The sequence below is a fragment of the Mytilus galloprovincialis genome, chromosome 3 (genome assembly GCF_965363235.1).
Source record: "Mytilus galloprovincialis chromosome 3, xbMytGall1.hap1.1, whole genome shotgun sequence".
In the NCBI taxonomy this organism is placed as follows: Eukaryota; Metazoa; Mollusca; class Bivalvia; order Mytilida; family Mytilidae; genus Mytilus; species Mytilus galloprovincialis.
In genome coordinates, this window is record NC_134840.1 from 82,610,600 (window position 1) to 82,628,440 (window position 17,841).

At 30.2% G+C, this 17,841-nt stretch overlaps 1 protein-coding gene across 1 annotated transcript in view; it reads left to right on the forward strand.

The window, feature by feature from the left end:
- The first annotated feature begins 3,105 nt into the window (after window positions 1-3,105).
- LOC143069143 (muscle-specific protein 300 kDa-like) overlaps window positions 3,106-17,841 on the forward strand; it is a 226,470-nt gene continuing 211,734 nt past the window's right edge. Inside the window, exons 1-2 of the mRNA XM_076243628.1 lie at window positions 3,106-3,567; window positions 4,465-4,630. Coding sequence (XP_076099743.1) covers window positions 4,504-4,630 — 127 coding nt within the window. The 5' untranslated portion in view covers window positions 3,106-3,567; window positions 4,465-4,503. The remainder of the gene's footprint in view (window positions 3,568-4,464; window positions 4,631-17,841) is intronic.

Below are 17,841 nucleotides of genomic sequence, written 5' to 3' on the forward strand. Positions count from 1 at the left end.
GCATACCAACAAATTAAATATTTCATTCAGCACATCAGTAAAAAACAAGAGTATTATGTTTTTTGGGTCACTATGAACCTGTTCATTTGGTTGTCTTCTTTACTGTGGAAACAGGTTTCTATAATTTATAGGTATTAGCAAACATGCCAAAAGGATATGATGACATTATAGATGTGTTTTCTGTAATAAATGTTGTTTGGTTGCTGTCTCATAGAAGAACATGTATTGCCCACAACACCACTATCCCAAATCCACCAAATTCCTCAATTTACAATATATATGTTGTCATGTAACATAAAATTGACAAACATTTAAAAAGCTTATAATTTACATAATTTTGGATACATGTATGTGGTATTGCTTTTTACTCATTTCAATCACGGTTAAACTATGAAAAAAGATTTTTGTTTTTTGTATGCAAATTGCAAGTTCCTTGTGTAAAGGTATTGAGGCTGTAATTTTCAAAAGGTAGTTTTATAGTTTTCATCACCAATTTCGCCACGATTTAACAACATACATTTAGGTTTTTCGATGCCATTATTATTCAGAAATGTTTTGGTTGTGATGTTTTTTCAGGGATTAAATGTTCATAAGGAGGGCTACAAGAAATTCTATCTGGTAAATGATGTCATTGGGCGTGCCAAATTGAGGATATTTTCTGGTAGAACATGACTTAAGAAATGGCCTATAAGCTGACCTCTTATAGAAGCTACACCGCTTAAAAACTATTCTTTGCAATTTGAAGGGTTTTGCCTAATATTTCGATAACTCGTATACTACATTGTAGGTATACATAGATTTAAGAAGATGTGGTATGAGTGCCAATGAGACAACTCTCTATCCAAGTCACAATTTGTAAAAATTAACCATTATAGGTCAAAGTACAGTCTTCAACACAGAGCCTTGGCTCACTCCAAACATATAATAATGTATACTTATATACTGGAACTACAAGCAGCAACATTAAATCTACATGTATATAATGACGATTGATTAAAACAATCTTTCTAATCCTTTTCTATTTCTAGTGGGAGTTCTGACCACATAACCAAATTTTGACTTATTTTTGCTTTTCTGCTCAGGTTATCTTGAAGGAGCTTTTTATAAACCTAAACTGTAAATAGTATAAATGAACAGCAGGTGGGTTAATGACTTATGGCAAAATACATCATTAAGCCTGAAACTTTTGATTGACTGTTAATTTGAGTTATTTCCCTTTAATTGTAAATTTCATTGATGGTATAGAGGTTGAATCTAGTCTGAAAGGTACAAAATTTGTCCAAAAAGTATTTGAGGCTTTTCCACTTAAGCATTGAGGATTGAGAACACTGAAGACATGTGGGTTGTGAGTCTGTCTGTTGTGTCCTGGTAGGGTGATTTGTCCTCTTGCTGACTAAGTACATGTATATGTACCTAAATTAGTACATTGAATTTCAGGTTCTGTCTTTTAGGTAGTTGAAAGCAGGGTTAATATTCATATCACATAAACATGTTCTAATCTATGAACCTGTTGAATAATAAAGTACCACTTCATTATTAGAATAATAGCAAAAAATCCAGAAAGATTACACCCCAAACATTTTAGTTATTAAAATGTTTGAAAATGTGAAGAAATTTAATAGTCTTTTCTGGTACCCTTTATAAATTCAGGAGGTGAAAAGGTTCAAAGCTTTTGTTGTCTTCGTCTTTCATTACATTTCATTAGTTTTTGTTTTGCTTTATTTAAAAGACACTTACAGTAAGTTAATTTGGTAATTTATTTTCTTTGAAACTTTTCTTTAAAGTTAGCCATTTTCAAAATGTCCAATTCAAGCCATTGTTAATTTAAAAGGAGACATAAAGAAGACTTATACATTTTTAAAATTTCGTTATTTATGAAATTAAAAGGTTAAGCCTTATCATAAATATACCTTTCAGTAGTGGGACTAATGAACGGTGAAATGGCTGTTTACTTTCAATGAAAAAAATAAATATAAGATATTGATGAAAGAAATAATAAATACAGAACATTTGCAGAAGGCAGAGAATCTTTTGAGCCCAATGTAAATTTATGTTGGTTGTTTCTAATTTACGTCAATATATTATTGTCAAGCAGAATAATAGTTTTCAATAGTTTAGGAAAGGGGGGGGGGGAGGTGGGGGTTCTTTAGGGGATTTAACCATATGTTATTGAAAAGCATGGTAAATGCAAGGTATCCAATTTCATTTATCATGCCTTGGTGTAAATATAAAATGATGGTTATATCTGGAAAAAAAACCAATTAAATTTTAATCAGATAAATCAAACAAGTTCCCTAGTGGGTAAACATGAAAACAACATGCATTACTTCAAATTTATTTATGATATTATAAGGTCAAACATAACAGAGATTAATTTATACTGTTTAATAGTTGTGAAACTAATGAACAGTGAAATCATTGTTTACTTTCAAAACTGAAAACAACTATTAATAAAATATTGATTATAGAAAGTAAATACCAAAGGATGCATGATATCTGTAGAGCTGTCAAGGTAGATGTTAACATGACAGAAGCTGTTTGTTTTTAGCTCCAATACCCTTGTTACTAATAAAAAAGGACCTGAAAAAATGGACAAAATTAGGGTAATAATTTGTTTTATAAGATGAAAATCGTGACAATTGTTTGCTTCTGGGAATTATAATGAAATATTTAATTGTCTTTATTTCTAGTTAATATAATTAAATATTAAACCTACTTTAAATAGAAGTGTGACTAATAAACCATGAAATGATTGTTTACTTTGAATAAAGAAAATAAACAAAATCTTGATAGTAAATACTTGTGGATGGATAGTATATAAACAGTAACATGTTAGAAGTTGTTTTGTAATGTCAAATGTTTATGTAATTCTATAAGTAGACATTAAAGTTATATATACGGTTTTAAATTTTATAATTATTGTCAAGTTTCAAGTTTTTCAAAAGAGAGGTAAAAATAACTCTAAATTGCATCAAATTTATTATCACTATTTAATTATTTTTAAAGACTTGAAAACAGACTCATTAAAAAAAAACAGGTTTAAAAGGTTAGCATCCTGGTTCTGATTACTGGTTTGAAGTTTTTATATGAATCTGTTAGCATGGATCTTAATTTAGCACAGGATCTACAATAAATTGTGATTAGCATTTAATGTTAGTTATATTAACAGCAGGTTATACATGTATTATCCAGAGACAAACTCTGGAAGGTGCCAAATTTTCCCAGTGGACCTGCCAGAAATTAATGCCCAGTGTTAATTACTTTTGTTTATTATTTTCATAATTATTTGGCCAGTCCGTTAAGGATTTTATTATATACATGTACACAGTGAATACCGGTCATGTGTTAACCTGCTCTGACATCTTATGAATATCCTATTGTATTTGTGCAGGAAATTTACACTTTAACTTTTTAAGGATAAATGTATGTATTGACGAAAAATTCTTAAAGTCATAGTTAACAAGGTGTAAATTTTTATATCTATGTGGTAAGAGCAAAAAGGTGTGCTTGGATCCGTGCCAAACAGTTGCTGGTATCCGAAAGACAAATTTGCATTTCTGTATTCAGGTACTCAAATCTTTACCTTAAGGACAATATTTAAAATGATTTCGGGATAGCTGAACTAAAAGTAATAATTTGAATCCATTCTCTAATTTAAAAGGCATGATTACCCTGAATTTAAATGTTTCTTTATCTTTAGTTTCACTTGCATTTTGATTATTAATCCCGTTAGATTTTCCCTAGCAGGTATTTTATTGGTGATATTCAATAATCGTGTTCGAACATGATTTTCGATATAGAAATTATGTCCATTTATAGGTAAATGGTATTTACACCTTGTCAATGAACGTATTGAATGATTTTAAAGTGAATATATCTAAACTACTGGATGTAAAAACATTTGCCCAACGTAAGTAAACGGGATGAAAGAAATTTTGATGAATGTTTAACATGTCAAATATTTTACCATTATGAAATAATCCTGTCGTGTTATGACTGAATTTTATTTATTATTTACATCAATATTTTTACATATATTGAAATATATTTGTCACACAATTATTTGTTAATGTTTGTCTACCTGTAAAATGCACATGTTTGAAAATACAGGTAAATGATTTATGTCTGATAACTTCATTATTGCACATAACACTGTTTTGGCGGTATGTATTTAATTACATTGTATTAGTATTTGCATGTAAGCACTGTTAGATATTGTGTAATTTTAATATGTAACGATTTTTAAAATTAGAACATGTGTTTTTATATTGAATTTTAAGCAGATTACGTTCATTATTTTCAAAATATTGAGACCCTATTTACTGGGTATACACATTGGCATTTGATAAGCTTCATGGTTGCTAGTTTACTATTTAAACGAACTGTTCATGCACTAATTATACAATTGTGTGAAACAATTTAGCATGTTTAGCCTAGATATTTATTTTATGATTACATTCACAGGAGTTAGAAACATGTTAGACTGACAACTCACAAAGAAAGATGGAGAGACGACACTCGGGCTCCCTCTCCTCCCTTTCAGGGGCCACGCCACCAGGCACCCCCAGGACTTCTACAGATGGGAAACCAAAGGGGGCAGGGATACAGATGCAAATTCAGCAACTAGCAAGTAAGTCTTAAATACTTGTATATATTGAAGGTGCAGTTAAAATTTATTTAAAACTTATGTCAACTTCTGTATACTTTCTTTGGACGTTCTCCAAATTGGTGAATGCTGACTAAACTGATGAGATATTTTCTGTGTAAAATTAAATGCCGATATCTACATATATGTAGATAGAATTTTATTCAAAATATCTTGAAGGGAAATATTAAATCAAGATTGTGCATGTTGTTGTGTAAAGGTTCAAAATATATTCAGTATGTTTTGTCACAAGACTATCAGAGGTCAAATATGTCTTTTGTTTGCTAATCTTTAATGTTCAGGCTTTTGTAAATAAAGTATATAATATATATCTCTAGCCTGGTACCCCAATATCCAAGTTTCTAAGTACGTTCATTATTTGATGTCACATCGAAATCTTTATAAAATTGGATTAATTTCATACTTTCAACTTTGAATCGAAATAGAAAAATGATTACTAAACCCAGCTGCTTAACTTGAAATAAACCATGTTATGAATTTAACTATTCAAACTGATTTGTAGAACTGACTAGGAACTATTAGAAAGCTTAGTTAAACGTTTAGTAGGACAATTTTCGGAATGAATATTGTACTAATTGATTATTACATGTATGTGAAAAGAGCAATTTCATCAAATTCCATTCTAAAGTGTGTTGTGTAATGTTTGTCATAACTACCTGAGATATTAATTAGTTTTCACCTGAAATGCATCAGGTATTGAGTAACATAGATCAAATTGATCAATATAATGTATAATTGATCTGTTTTGAATAAACTGTCAGCAAATATTTGTGTCGTTCGACTAACAAGTTTAAGTTGACATCGTTAAGGTTGCAAATTTTGTTAGTTTCTCTATGAGAAAAACAGTATTTTTGATATGAAGATCTCTTGGTCTAGCAAGTTTATGTTGACATCATCATGATCATTAAAGTTACAAATTTTGTTGGTTTCTCCTGAGAATACCAGTATTTTTGATATCAAGATCTTAAGTGCACCTCCATAAAAACTTCTTGATGCCTTTTCACACATGTTTAAAAGCTTTGATGTCCTATAACTTGAATCAGTCTAGGATTATTTTTGGAAGAAGTTTGTAGCAACTGAAGCACTGCAATGTTTTAATGGGACGTACTTATATGTATCGAAAACTAATGGCTAATATATGTGTGGTCTGCTTGTCTTATATTTGGAAGAAGTTTGTAACTTCCTTCCAAGGCTCTGAAAAGTTTTTATGGGATATTTGAAAATTGAAAGCTCATAACATTTGTGTCGTCTGCTTGTCTTTCTCTTTGTAGAAGTTTGTAACTTGCTTCTGAATCTTTGAAATATGGGATATACATGTATGTTTTGAAAATAAAAGCCAATATTGTTGACGTCTGCTAATGTTGTTCTACTGTTTTATGAAGTAATCGTCTGCATTTCTACTTCCTTTGTTTTAAACTATTGATAGAATTAATTGTATTTAAAATTTACAACTCAGTTGCATGTTTCTTATTAAAGTTAAAGAGAAAAAATCTTGTTCATCGATTTCTGCTCCAAATTGCAGTCTCATATTATGATTGGGTAATCATTATTGAATATTTATATTCTTTGATCAATTAACCCAACAAGATGTATTACAACATGGGGGTGTTATCAGCAAATCTGAAGAATTATTTATTGATTATTCATAATCTCTTTGATACAACAGTTTTCTTGTTCTTTATCGTCTTTACCATTCCTCATTTACCGAGGAACAACCTACCCTGGCCTGATATGCCACTATAAAAGACTTCAAAGGTGTTTTCCAAACAAATATTGGAATTTGGTTATTAATAATATTTCAATACTCCAAATTAAAAAAATGTTTTATATTCATTGATATTTCACTTGAGTAAAAGATAGATTTCACATACCTTGGTTTAGAAATTTTGAAAGAAAGATGTACTTCATTTCTACCTAATGTTTTTTTTAATAAATTTTCATAATGCATGTAGGGTTTTGTTTAGAGGTTATTCAGTACTAGAGATTAAATTCCATACATCAATCCATTCCTTGTATTCCACTTAAACTGGGTCTAAATTTTATTGGTAACATTAAAAGGAGAATGCAAGATTTATTGCTTGATGTCTGAATTTCCAAATGAATACATAGCATCTTTTTAAATAACTTTATCTTGGAACCTGGTAACATTTTCTGATGAGCAAAGTTATTCATAAACATTCCTTATAATATAGATGTGGGGTAAATGTCAAAAGGGACATCAACCTGGGGATACAGATATGTATTTTGTGAACAATAAACCAATTTATAGGTTTTGAGGCCACACTGTAAGATGAAGGAAGTATTTAGCGTAACCCTTGATGGTCCCCTCCTTGTGGCCGTCCCAATTTTGTTTGAAAATCAAGCTTGAGTTGGGGCATTCGTATCATTAGACACATTCTTCTTTTATTTTGTTAATGAATGAGTTAGGTGGGTTAACCTTAAATCATTTGGTGTAAGTGACCAATGATTTTTACTCTGACATAATAATTTAAAAAATTATGACATTGCTAATGTTCATGACAATGCCTGGATGTAAAAAACTCTACAGGTATCTCAGCAAAATGTCAAGCTGTAAATTGCCACAATTTAAAAAGAAGTGAAAAAACGGAAAATCTGTTTATAATCAACACTCAATTCTCCAAAATTTCAAAGGAAAATTGCTTTGTATCTTATTGCTGGTCCTCATAATAACAGTTGCAGATAGTGCTAATCAATTTTCGAATTCAGTGTTGTCTGCAAATAATAAACAGTATACTTTGAATATTATTGCTTCAAGTGAAAGTGTGTTTAATGTATTGTTTGATTCTTGCTATATTGACATTTTTCATTTGAAGTACACACTAGGATTAATTACATTGTCCTTTGAAGGTCGGTTCAGGTATTGGTGTTAAGCGGTGTTTTGTTTATGAGAACTTGACCATTTAGTTATAAAATGGCCATATTATTTTTATGTATCAGAAAGTTTTAATCTTTAAAAGGATTATATTTGCATAGCAGGTCCCAGCTTAAGTAGACTTACAAGTAAATATAATATGCATATCATGTAAATGTAGGTCTCTATTTTAAAATCAAGGACATGTTCCAGAATAGGTATTGGTCCCTAGAAATAAAATACCAATCATACAAAACCTGTTGTACACGTCATGTAAGGAGGAGAGTTTTCCAAGTCAAAGCCTGGATGTCTTTATGCCAGTCTGCACCGGAAACTTTTTCAACTACTAGTCCCAGGACCAATATTCTGACATTTTTCTTATTTGTCCAAACAATGTTTACTAGACTGAATGAAATTTTACTAGTCTGGGGCATCGGACTAGTGGCTAATCGTGCAGACTGTAAAATATGCTACCACTAATGGTGAAATGAAAGGAAGTCATGAAATTTCATATAGATGCAGAAAAATTTGCAATTCGATTGAAATAAAGATTCAGTGTTTATGCTTTGCTTTCAGTTCCTTTTGGTTATTTACCTTTTTACTGATGCCGGTAATTGTACATCCTTAAGGTGGTACCTAACACTACAGGGAGATAACTCTGTAATATCAGCTAAACGTTTTAATTACGTTGCGTTGTGAAGGCAATATAAAGCTTCTCAATGATTAAAATTAGTGTTTGTCAAACTGCTATATAACCAGTGTAATTTTTCTGACAAAACGCTTGGTTCAATTTTTTTCAATTTTTTATATTTTTGTTAAAGGGTCAAAGTAAATACTTTGTAAAAATTTTATGAAAATTAAACGAGCCAAATTAATTTTAGTGAAAGTGTTGGATACCACCTTAACTTACAATTATTTTTGGTTTGATCTTTCCTGATGAAAATTAATCCTGAAAAGTGCTTCGAATGCATAAAATTTATAAAGTGTTATTTTAATTTTAAAGCAGGATCTGCATTTTAATCCGATTATATCAGCAGGAACATGTGTTTTTGTATCAATGGCACATTCATTCATGCAGTCAATTCAAGTGATATGTGTAACAAATTTTTTAGCCAAAAAAATAAAAAAAAAACAATTCATTATATAAATAAGACTGCTCATTTTGTTATGCAGGTGTTAGTTTTTCTTTCTTATTAGAATACCGTAAGTTTAAAAGTCCTGTTAAACTTTGACAAATTTTGACATATATCTGCATACACTTCAGCGCTGCAAAAATGCATGCAAAAATCGCTATATGCATTTTCAGAAGTGTCAGATGTGACACATGTAAGCGATATTTTAGTATCTTTGCTGATTGAATAGATTAAATTTATAATTTTGTTCAACAGAATATTGTGACCAGAACATGAAATGGTTGGAATGGCCAGAATGAAAGTATGGTTAGAATTGTTCCTAGTTTTACTGTTTTACTGTTTTGTTGTTGGTTGTTGTTTGTTAGGAAAGTTTATAGATTATATAGAATTAATAGAGGTGTAGCATGATATAATGTTTATCCCCTGGTAAAAAGCTTACCCTTAAAATGATTAACATTCATCATTGGTGAAAGTGAAAGTAAAAGTACATTTAATTTACTGAAGAAAAGTAAACCTGATGTATAATATTACAAAATTACTCATAAAAAACGTTTTGTTCAATCTGGTTTATTACAGATTTCAATAATAGGTTATACAATACCGGTATTATATTTTCTGTGAGAGAGTCATTTGTTCAAACTTTGAATGAAGGTTTTCTTTTTTCAGTTTATGTACTTGCATAGTCATAAGTGCATTATAAGTATGTAAAATTGTACAATACAGTTATTTAAAATTACTCAAGTACTTACATCGGAGGAAGAAAGTTACGTCAGAGACTTTATTAAGACACTCGGGCAGGATATCATTTCAACTTTATCTGTGCAAAGTTGCATAACATGTATTAATTAAGTATGGTGCTGTGGTCATAATTCCCATTTAATTTCCATTTTACTATTAATTTTCATGCATTGTCTAAATTTGAGATGACCCAAGTTGGGTCTATATATAGCTATATCCTGTCAAGACCAAGGCTGGAGTTCAAATCCTGCTCCTAGCCTGGTGCATTGAACTTATTTTTACCTCGAATGTCTAGGATTGTGTTTTCCTGGGGAAGGTCAGACACTACATCAGCTTCCTCTATCAATAAAAAATGGTCACCATCAAATAGCCAAGAGTGATGAATCACCAACAATCAATCTAAGGTTGTATGGGGTTTGATAAATATCTGATTTTTGGATAAACTTATATTTTTGGTGGATGTCTTATTTACGCAAATGTTTTTTTTTATTAAAATTATTGAAATAAAAGACAAGAATCAAAGAAGTCTTAGACTATTATGTCAGATTATATGCCATCAAGGGTCAGTCACACCACATTGGACAGTACATCTGATAACCAGTAGATAGAAAGGAAGAACTGTTAGTTCGGCTGGACTCAGTTCCTAATTTCTTTACCTGGGAAATGTTGACAACAGAACAGGCATGGAATAATAGGGATGAAATGAGAGAATTATATTCGAGATAGGGGATGAAAGATTGCACACGATATGAGAGAAAAATAGTCCAGAAGCAAGGAATAAAAGTAGATTAGGATGATTATTTGGAAAGTCAAACTGATCTATATTTTGGTATTTGGTACATTTCTCTTTGAATTACCTAAAATTTTAGTAACTTTTAATGGGATTCCTTCTGTACATATTTCAGTTCAACAGATCAATTCAGCTTTTGAAATTAATTGAATCAGCTACATGCGTAAATGATTGACTTTTTGCCTTAAAAAGTTATTTGGTCCTAAAGTTTCAGAAATGTCTTTGATCAGTTTTAGCGCCAAAGGAATTTTTATATATCTATCTTGGGAAAATCAGTGTACACTCAATGGTTTGTGTGACAGGACAAGAGTCAAACTTTATATTAAATTTTTATGGGAAAGATATAAACTTGTTTATAGATATGGATTGGTATATTTTAACTTTTATAACATAATAAAGTTTGATTACCTGTGTGTTTATAAGGGTCTTATGCCTCAATACTGAATACTTGAGAAAGTTTTCTGGACAATGAAAGATGATTTATACTACGTACATGTATGATATGAACCTTATATATTGTAGGTATTTGATACTGAAAAGGTCTTTGAAAAAATAAACAAATATATGTCATAAACGATAAAATGCTTCTTATAGAATTGGATTTGTTCAATATTTGTTTGTCTGTAGCAATAAAAAATATGATCGTGTATTGTATGAACTTGATATATTATAGGTATTTGAAACTGAAAAACTTCTAGAAAAAATAAACAAATATATTATAGGTATATGATGCAGAAAATTTCTGTTGAAAAATCAACAAAAATATGTCATACACAATAAAATGCTTCTTATATAGGATTGACTTGTTTGATAAAATATTTCTTAGGATAGGATTTGTTAGATATTGGTTTGGCCGTCACAATAAAAAATGTGTACGTGTATGATATGAACTTTATATTATAGATATTTTATACTGAAAACTTCTCTGAAAAATCAACAAAAATATGTCATACACAATAAAACGCTTCTTATATAGGATTGAATTGTTTAATAAAATGTTTCTTAAGATAGGATTTGTTTGATATTGGTTTGACCGTTACAATAAAAAATATGTCTGGTATGTCAACACTGATATTGATATATTACAGAATGTAAATGTATAAGCCTCTTCAGCTAAAGCGATCACGTCTTGACCCTTTGAAGGATTAGGTGAACATTTGTTAGTTAAATCATGCACACAACTGAATACGTTTGTGTACAGTGTTGTTGTGTCTTGTTATAAATACAAAATTAATATGTTTAAACAGGGGTATGAGTTATTGAAGTACATGTTGCAAAAGTTTGAATGAATAAATGTGTGTCTGTGAGACAATTACCAGTCAATACATAAAAATTTAAAAACAAACATTTCAAGGTCAACATACAGAGATCTTTGATAATCATTTGTTGAAACCAAAGCCCTAGCTGTGATGGGTTCAGGACTTAGGAGATATACATTTACCCTAGGTGGAGTCAACTTAACATACATGTACTCAATTTTCTTAGTGTAAGGAAGGTAATGTCTGGTGGTGCTATACAGAATGCATAATTCACAAACCAACTTTTCCAAGGTTAAATGATATGTAAATTTGTAAAGTATAAAATATCAAAACACACCAGAAAATGCAATCTATTGAAAGCTTAATAATTTGAGAAAGTTAGTTCCAATACAAGTGAAATTCCAACTTATTAAGTTTTTTTCTTATATATTTGAAAGGAATTTAACTGTGACCTCACGCAAATTACATTTTTTAATATGACCGATATATTTTATTGAAATTTAATGATGCATGATGTTATCAAGATAGCACTTGATTTCGATACATTCATATTTTTGAAATACTTTTATACAAATAATTCTTGGGGTTGAAATTAAAAACTTACAATAAAACTATGACGAAATCGGATCGTGTAATACAGTGTTTATAATTTTAAACTTCAAATAAAGGTGACATTCAAAACCCGATTATTGTATCTGATTTTTATCGATATATGTTATTGACTAGATAAAATGAACTAGTTATTTATTTTTTCAAGGGCTTTAATAATTACCTATTTGAAAAAGTTTAAAATATTCAATGAGATATTGAAGCCCGTTAAATATTTGTCAATTAACAGTTATTATTTTGTTTTTGAGCAGAAAAGTTTCGATGAATGGGTTTCCTATTAGTCTTATTTAATATTTCAAAGAAAATATACCACTTGGTAGGCAATTATCATAAATAGGCTTAATGTGTATGCAATAAAAATTCAATATTAAACAGATAGGTAGAAATGAAATATTCTAAGGTATCCTCAAGGATAAGCTTGCAGACAATCAAATCAACATAGAATTCCATGAAGTGTTTCAAATTTTGTCAAGCTGAATCTTTAAAAGCTTACTATTTTATTTTTGTTTTGCTCATTGTTGATGTCTGTTCATCGCCCGGATATGTTTACATCCTTGTTCTTTGGTCTCAGGTGCATTATAAGTTGTCCAATCGGAAATCGTACCTCATCTACTTATGTTTACATAGCCATTATACATGCAGATTGTTATTTACATAATATTGTTTTAACTGCAGGATATTTGTAGGAATGTGAAGGCTTAAGATTTTTAAGGAGCATGTTTGTTTACTTGTACTTAAATTCATTTAAAAATGTATTAAATGTTTTATGGTTGCCTATTCTTCAGTATTGTTCAATTTACTGAAGCTTTTTTAAAACTGTTTGTCTCGTCTTATGAATTGAGTCCTCAGTGGAATGTATTAAAAGAGACACACTCAGACACTTCACTAAATAGGAATGATATTTGTGGAAAATTCAAAAACTTGTTTTCTAAGTTTGACCATTTTACTTTCATTATTTTGTGATAGGTAGTATCCAAGATACTCAATCTCTTCACTTTTACATAATACAATCTAAAGCTTATTCACTTCCGTCATAGTAGTGATAAAAAATATATGGTATGATTGCCAATGAGACAACTCTCTACAAGAAACTGAATGACACAGAAATGAACAGATATAGGTCACTGTACAGCTTTGCTCATACCATATAGTCGCCTATAAAAGGCCCCTAAATCAGAAATGTAAAACAATTCAACAGAGAACACTAACAGCCTAACTAATGTACAAAAAAATTAACAAAAAACAAATATGTAACACAGCTATAGACAACAACCGCTGAAGTACACGCTACTGACTTTGGACAGGCACATATATACAGAATGTGGCAAGGTTAAACAAGTCAACACAGAGCCTTGGCTCACCGAACAGCAAGCTATAAAGGGCCCTAAAAATGACATGTGAATGTCCACTTACAGTCACCAGTCATGCTTTCTCTACATTAATAATTGTGTATAACTTGTTATACGCAGACAATTTTTTATATAAACCATTTTCAGAACATGTACAATATTGAGCTTATTCAATTCTTTGAAAGAACCAGTAGACTCCGATATCTAAGGTCTAAATAAAATGTTAAACATGCCATTAAAAGTAAACTCCTACATAAGTTTACTGAGTTTGATTAAATGCATGGACGATATTCTATTACCATTACATTCTTGAATATAGACAAGCTATTGTTCTTGACCAAAGTATAGGTTCTATTGTACTTGTTTAAAAATAATTCTTAGTTCATTATTTCTTTTTTGCAAGTCACATGGTTTCTTGCGAACAGACGACAGTTTGTTCAATGGACTGTAAAAGTGAAACCTTCTCTGTTTATATAAGCATGAAATTCTCGATATAATCTTATTTCTAATTGAATATGATGGTATGGTAAAATAATCTTCTTTCTAATTGAATATAATAGTAGGGTTTTTACCGTTATGCTTTTGTGTTATTCATATTATGCAGACAAATTTAACGACTTTTACTTCATGCAGCTATAACATTTATAAATTGAATTAAACCACACCAGGAAAAACATTAGTATTTGTATACTTTAGATTTGAATAGGTATTTAAACAAAATGCAAACTGACAAGCTATTGAGATGTCAGGCCATCATGTACGTTAATATAGCCCCGAACCTGTCCCGACAAGTTTTATTTTTTAGAGGGAAATCGTACTTAATCCTATCTAAATATCGTAAACCTTCTCGTTGGTCCAATTATCTACTGAATTAATACTATACAATTACAAATCAACAAAGTCAAGTCTTTATACGTAATAGTGGATTTAATTCAAAGGAAATGTTTTTGATCCATATGCAGTTTCTCAAGTCAAATTCTACACTGACCTATTTTTGATTACGCCAACTGAAAATTAAATATTAACATATATTTGATATAAGTGATATTTAAATTTGAATTCTTTAAATTGTGTCAGATTATTTAGATAAAGCTTATAAAAGGTATACAATTCAAAGTATTAAGACTTTAACTTATTGTATTGGCTAAGGGAGATAACTCCATCTGCCTTACAGCACAAGATAAAAAAAACTGATATTGGCATAAGAAAATTAAAGAACACAAATCTTGTAAAATAATTGCATATAAACTGGGTTTTTTTCAAAGAAAATAATTTAAATTCATCATGTATTCTTTTTTGATACTTAGGCAAAATTATGTTGAATTTACAAATTGATTAATTTAGTTCATTAACTTCACAGATTATTTTAACTAAAAACAAGCTTGTTCAACATAATTTAAAATGACCATTCACAAAAATCCAAAAAAAAAAATGTATATTACTTGCATGTTTTAGGTATATATAAAAAAGAAGATGTGGTATGATTGCCAATGAGACAATTCTCAACAAGAGACCAAAAATGACACAGAAATTCTCAACTATAGGTCAATATATGGCCTTCAACAATGAGCAAAGCCCATACCACATAGTCAGCTATAGAAGGCTCCTAAATGACAATGTTAAACAATTCAAACGAGAAAACTAACGGCCTAATTTATGAAAAAACAAAAAAATATTTTATTACAATGTTTTTCGTTTACCTTTAGTCAGTCACCTTACTTTCACTTTCATATGAATAAAGGTGAAAAAAGTTTTGATTAATTTTTAATTGACAGGAAACATGATTTCAGAAAAGTTTTTATTGTTGCAATTAAAATGAAGTTTTGAATGAATTATTTATGTCTTTAAGCCCGACTATTGACAATATTTTGATTGCCAATATTTGGCTGACTGAATTAAAATTCTTGTAGATAAGAAAATATAAATAAGGTTAATTATTGATTGCATACTTTGGTAACCAGATTGAAATGTAACATTGAAATTGATTAGCAGTTTGTCACATTGAAATTGTCAGGTGTGAACCAATACAGGTAAAAATCAAAAGATCAATTCATTACAAATGTCTTTTTCAATGAACCCTATCCTTGGTCACAAATGAAAATTCAAATCATGTATACAAAAACCTTATCTGACAAAAATATGTAAATTACAAATTGGTTTAGAATTTGATCAGAAATATTGAAAACACATAGTCTCAAAAATAAAATTGTTTTTAAATTGTTTAGTGTGACTCGGTATTTATGACCAAATATAGAAGTACCGACTGCTGATAAATCAAAATGACATTTTGGATGTGTACCAACTTTTTTTATATGAATAACCGGACTAGTGTTTATATTAAATTATAGTTGTTGGGCTGGCGGAGACTGAAATATGCATTTACTTTCTGTTTAAATCACATAGCAGAGGACTGTATAAATTCTTACCATGTTTGGTGCAGTTTTTCCTAATAAAAAGATACAGTGAACTTTTTTGTCATAATTCCAGAGAAATTTCTACAAATAAAAAAAGATGCAATGAAAGTTGATTAAAAGTAATAATTATTAATAAGAAGATGTGATATGAGTGCCTATGAGACAACTCTTCATGCAAGTCACAATGTGTAAAAAGTTCATACTAATTATAGGTCAAAGTATGACCTTCAACATGGAGATATTAAGGAATTATATGTTTATTGTTAAGCAATAATGATATTATATTATTGATAAATATAGAAATTATCCTTAAAACTAAGGTTCCAACTCTTTTTTTGTTTGTTCGTATAGCTCATCACATATGTTAGTACTCATACATCCTTGGCTCTCCTATTTTTAGAATTGAGCATGATGAAGATAGACCATCAAATCACTTTTTTAAAATGTTATTTTCATATAAAAAATCATTCATTCAAACCTGAACTGTTTATGTTGACATTTGGTAAATCTAATCTGATTCTCACTATCACCTGAACAAATTTTACAGATTTCAAATTAGCTCCTAATAATATTGTACTTAAACTATTTGCAAGACATTTTTTAAACAATGAGTAAATGATAAATGCTGTTACATTACAACAATGCAGCGCTAATATTACTAGAAACTAATGATACAAAGTTTTTGGTGGGGTTAATGTTGCTCAGTCTTAAGACTGTGTTGTTTTTTGTACACTTGATCTCTATGTTGCTGTTTTGTTTATTGCCTTGGGGATGTCAATTTGTTTTCTGCCTCTCTTTAAGTAAAGCAATTCAAAGTAAAGGCTTTGAAAAGTGACCTGTAGAGTACTGGTAGTATTTTATACACCTTTCAGAAACATTGAAGCCTTCCAGGTATTAAGAACCACTAATTCAGGCCCGGTCTGAAAGTAGTACATAGTTTAAACAAAATAGTTCCTAAGCATAGCTGTATCTTTGTCAATAGTAGGTATATTTGGGTAGTTTTGGTATCAAATAAATGCTTGGGGACTTGGGATCACTGTTTAACCCTTGTTGAAAAATTTATTTGAATGATAAAGATGTACAAATGTATATGAAATTTTGATAGGAGGGCAAATTTGGCCTGTTGTTCAGATCTATTTGTACTATCAAACTTCTGGGAACCGGTACACTCTAATATGCAATAAAAGGTATGTTGATTTTTTCAGCACAAGTCAGGATATTAGGTACAGTTTTGACATGAAATAACTGCCACTTAATTTGAACTTAAGATAAAGTAGCCATTAATGATTGAAATTGCAGAAATTAACATAGAAAGCAATGGGCTATGAATTAGTGATTTTATTCCTATTAAGGACTTGTTCTAAGTTCAAACCTACAATAGGAAGTTTCAATCTTACCACTTTCTAAAAATAGCTTCTATACTGGAGAGGAGGATTTTCTTTGTTTTATTTACTCCCCCTATAATGTTTTCGACTTTGCAAATGTCACCCACCCCATTCCTATTTCATGGTTAGATGTTATCATAGTAACATTTATTTAGCTATTGGAAATGAAGAAATTGGGAAGAAAATGTTCCTTCCTCCTTCATGAACACTGACATCATAGGTTTTTTCCAGGTTATGTCATATGGTGATTACCTCCCTTGCCTTGAAAAAAATAAATGAACAAAAACTAATTTTGTGTTCCAATTTTCCTATTTTTATGCCCCACCTACGATAGTAGAGGGGCATTATGTTTTCTGGTCTGTGGCTCCGTTCGTCCGTCCGTCCGTCCGTCTGTGGTTCCGTTCGTCCGTCCAGGTTAAAGTTTTTGGTCAAGGTAGTTTTTGATGAAGCTGAAGTCCAATCAACTTGAAACTCAGTACACTTGTTGCTTATGAGATGATCTTTCTAATTTTTAAGCCAAATTAGACTTTTGACCGCAATTTCACGGTCCACTGAACATAGAAAATGAAATTGGGAGTTTCAGGTTAAAGTTTTTGGTCAAGGTAGTTTTTGATGAAGCTGAAGTC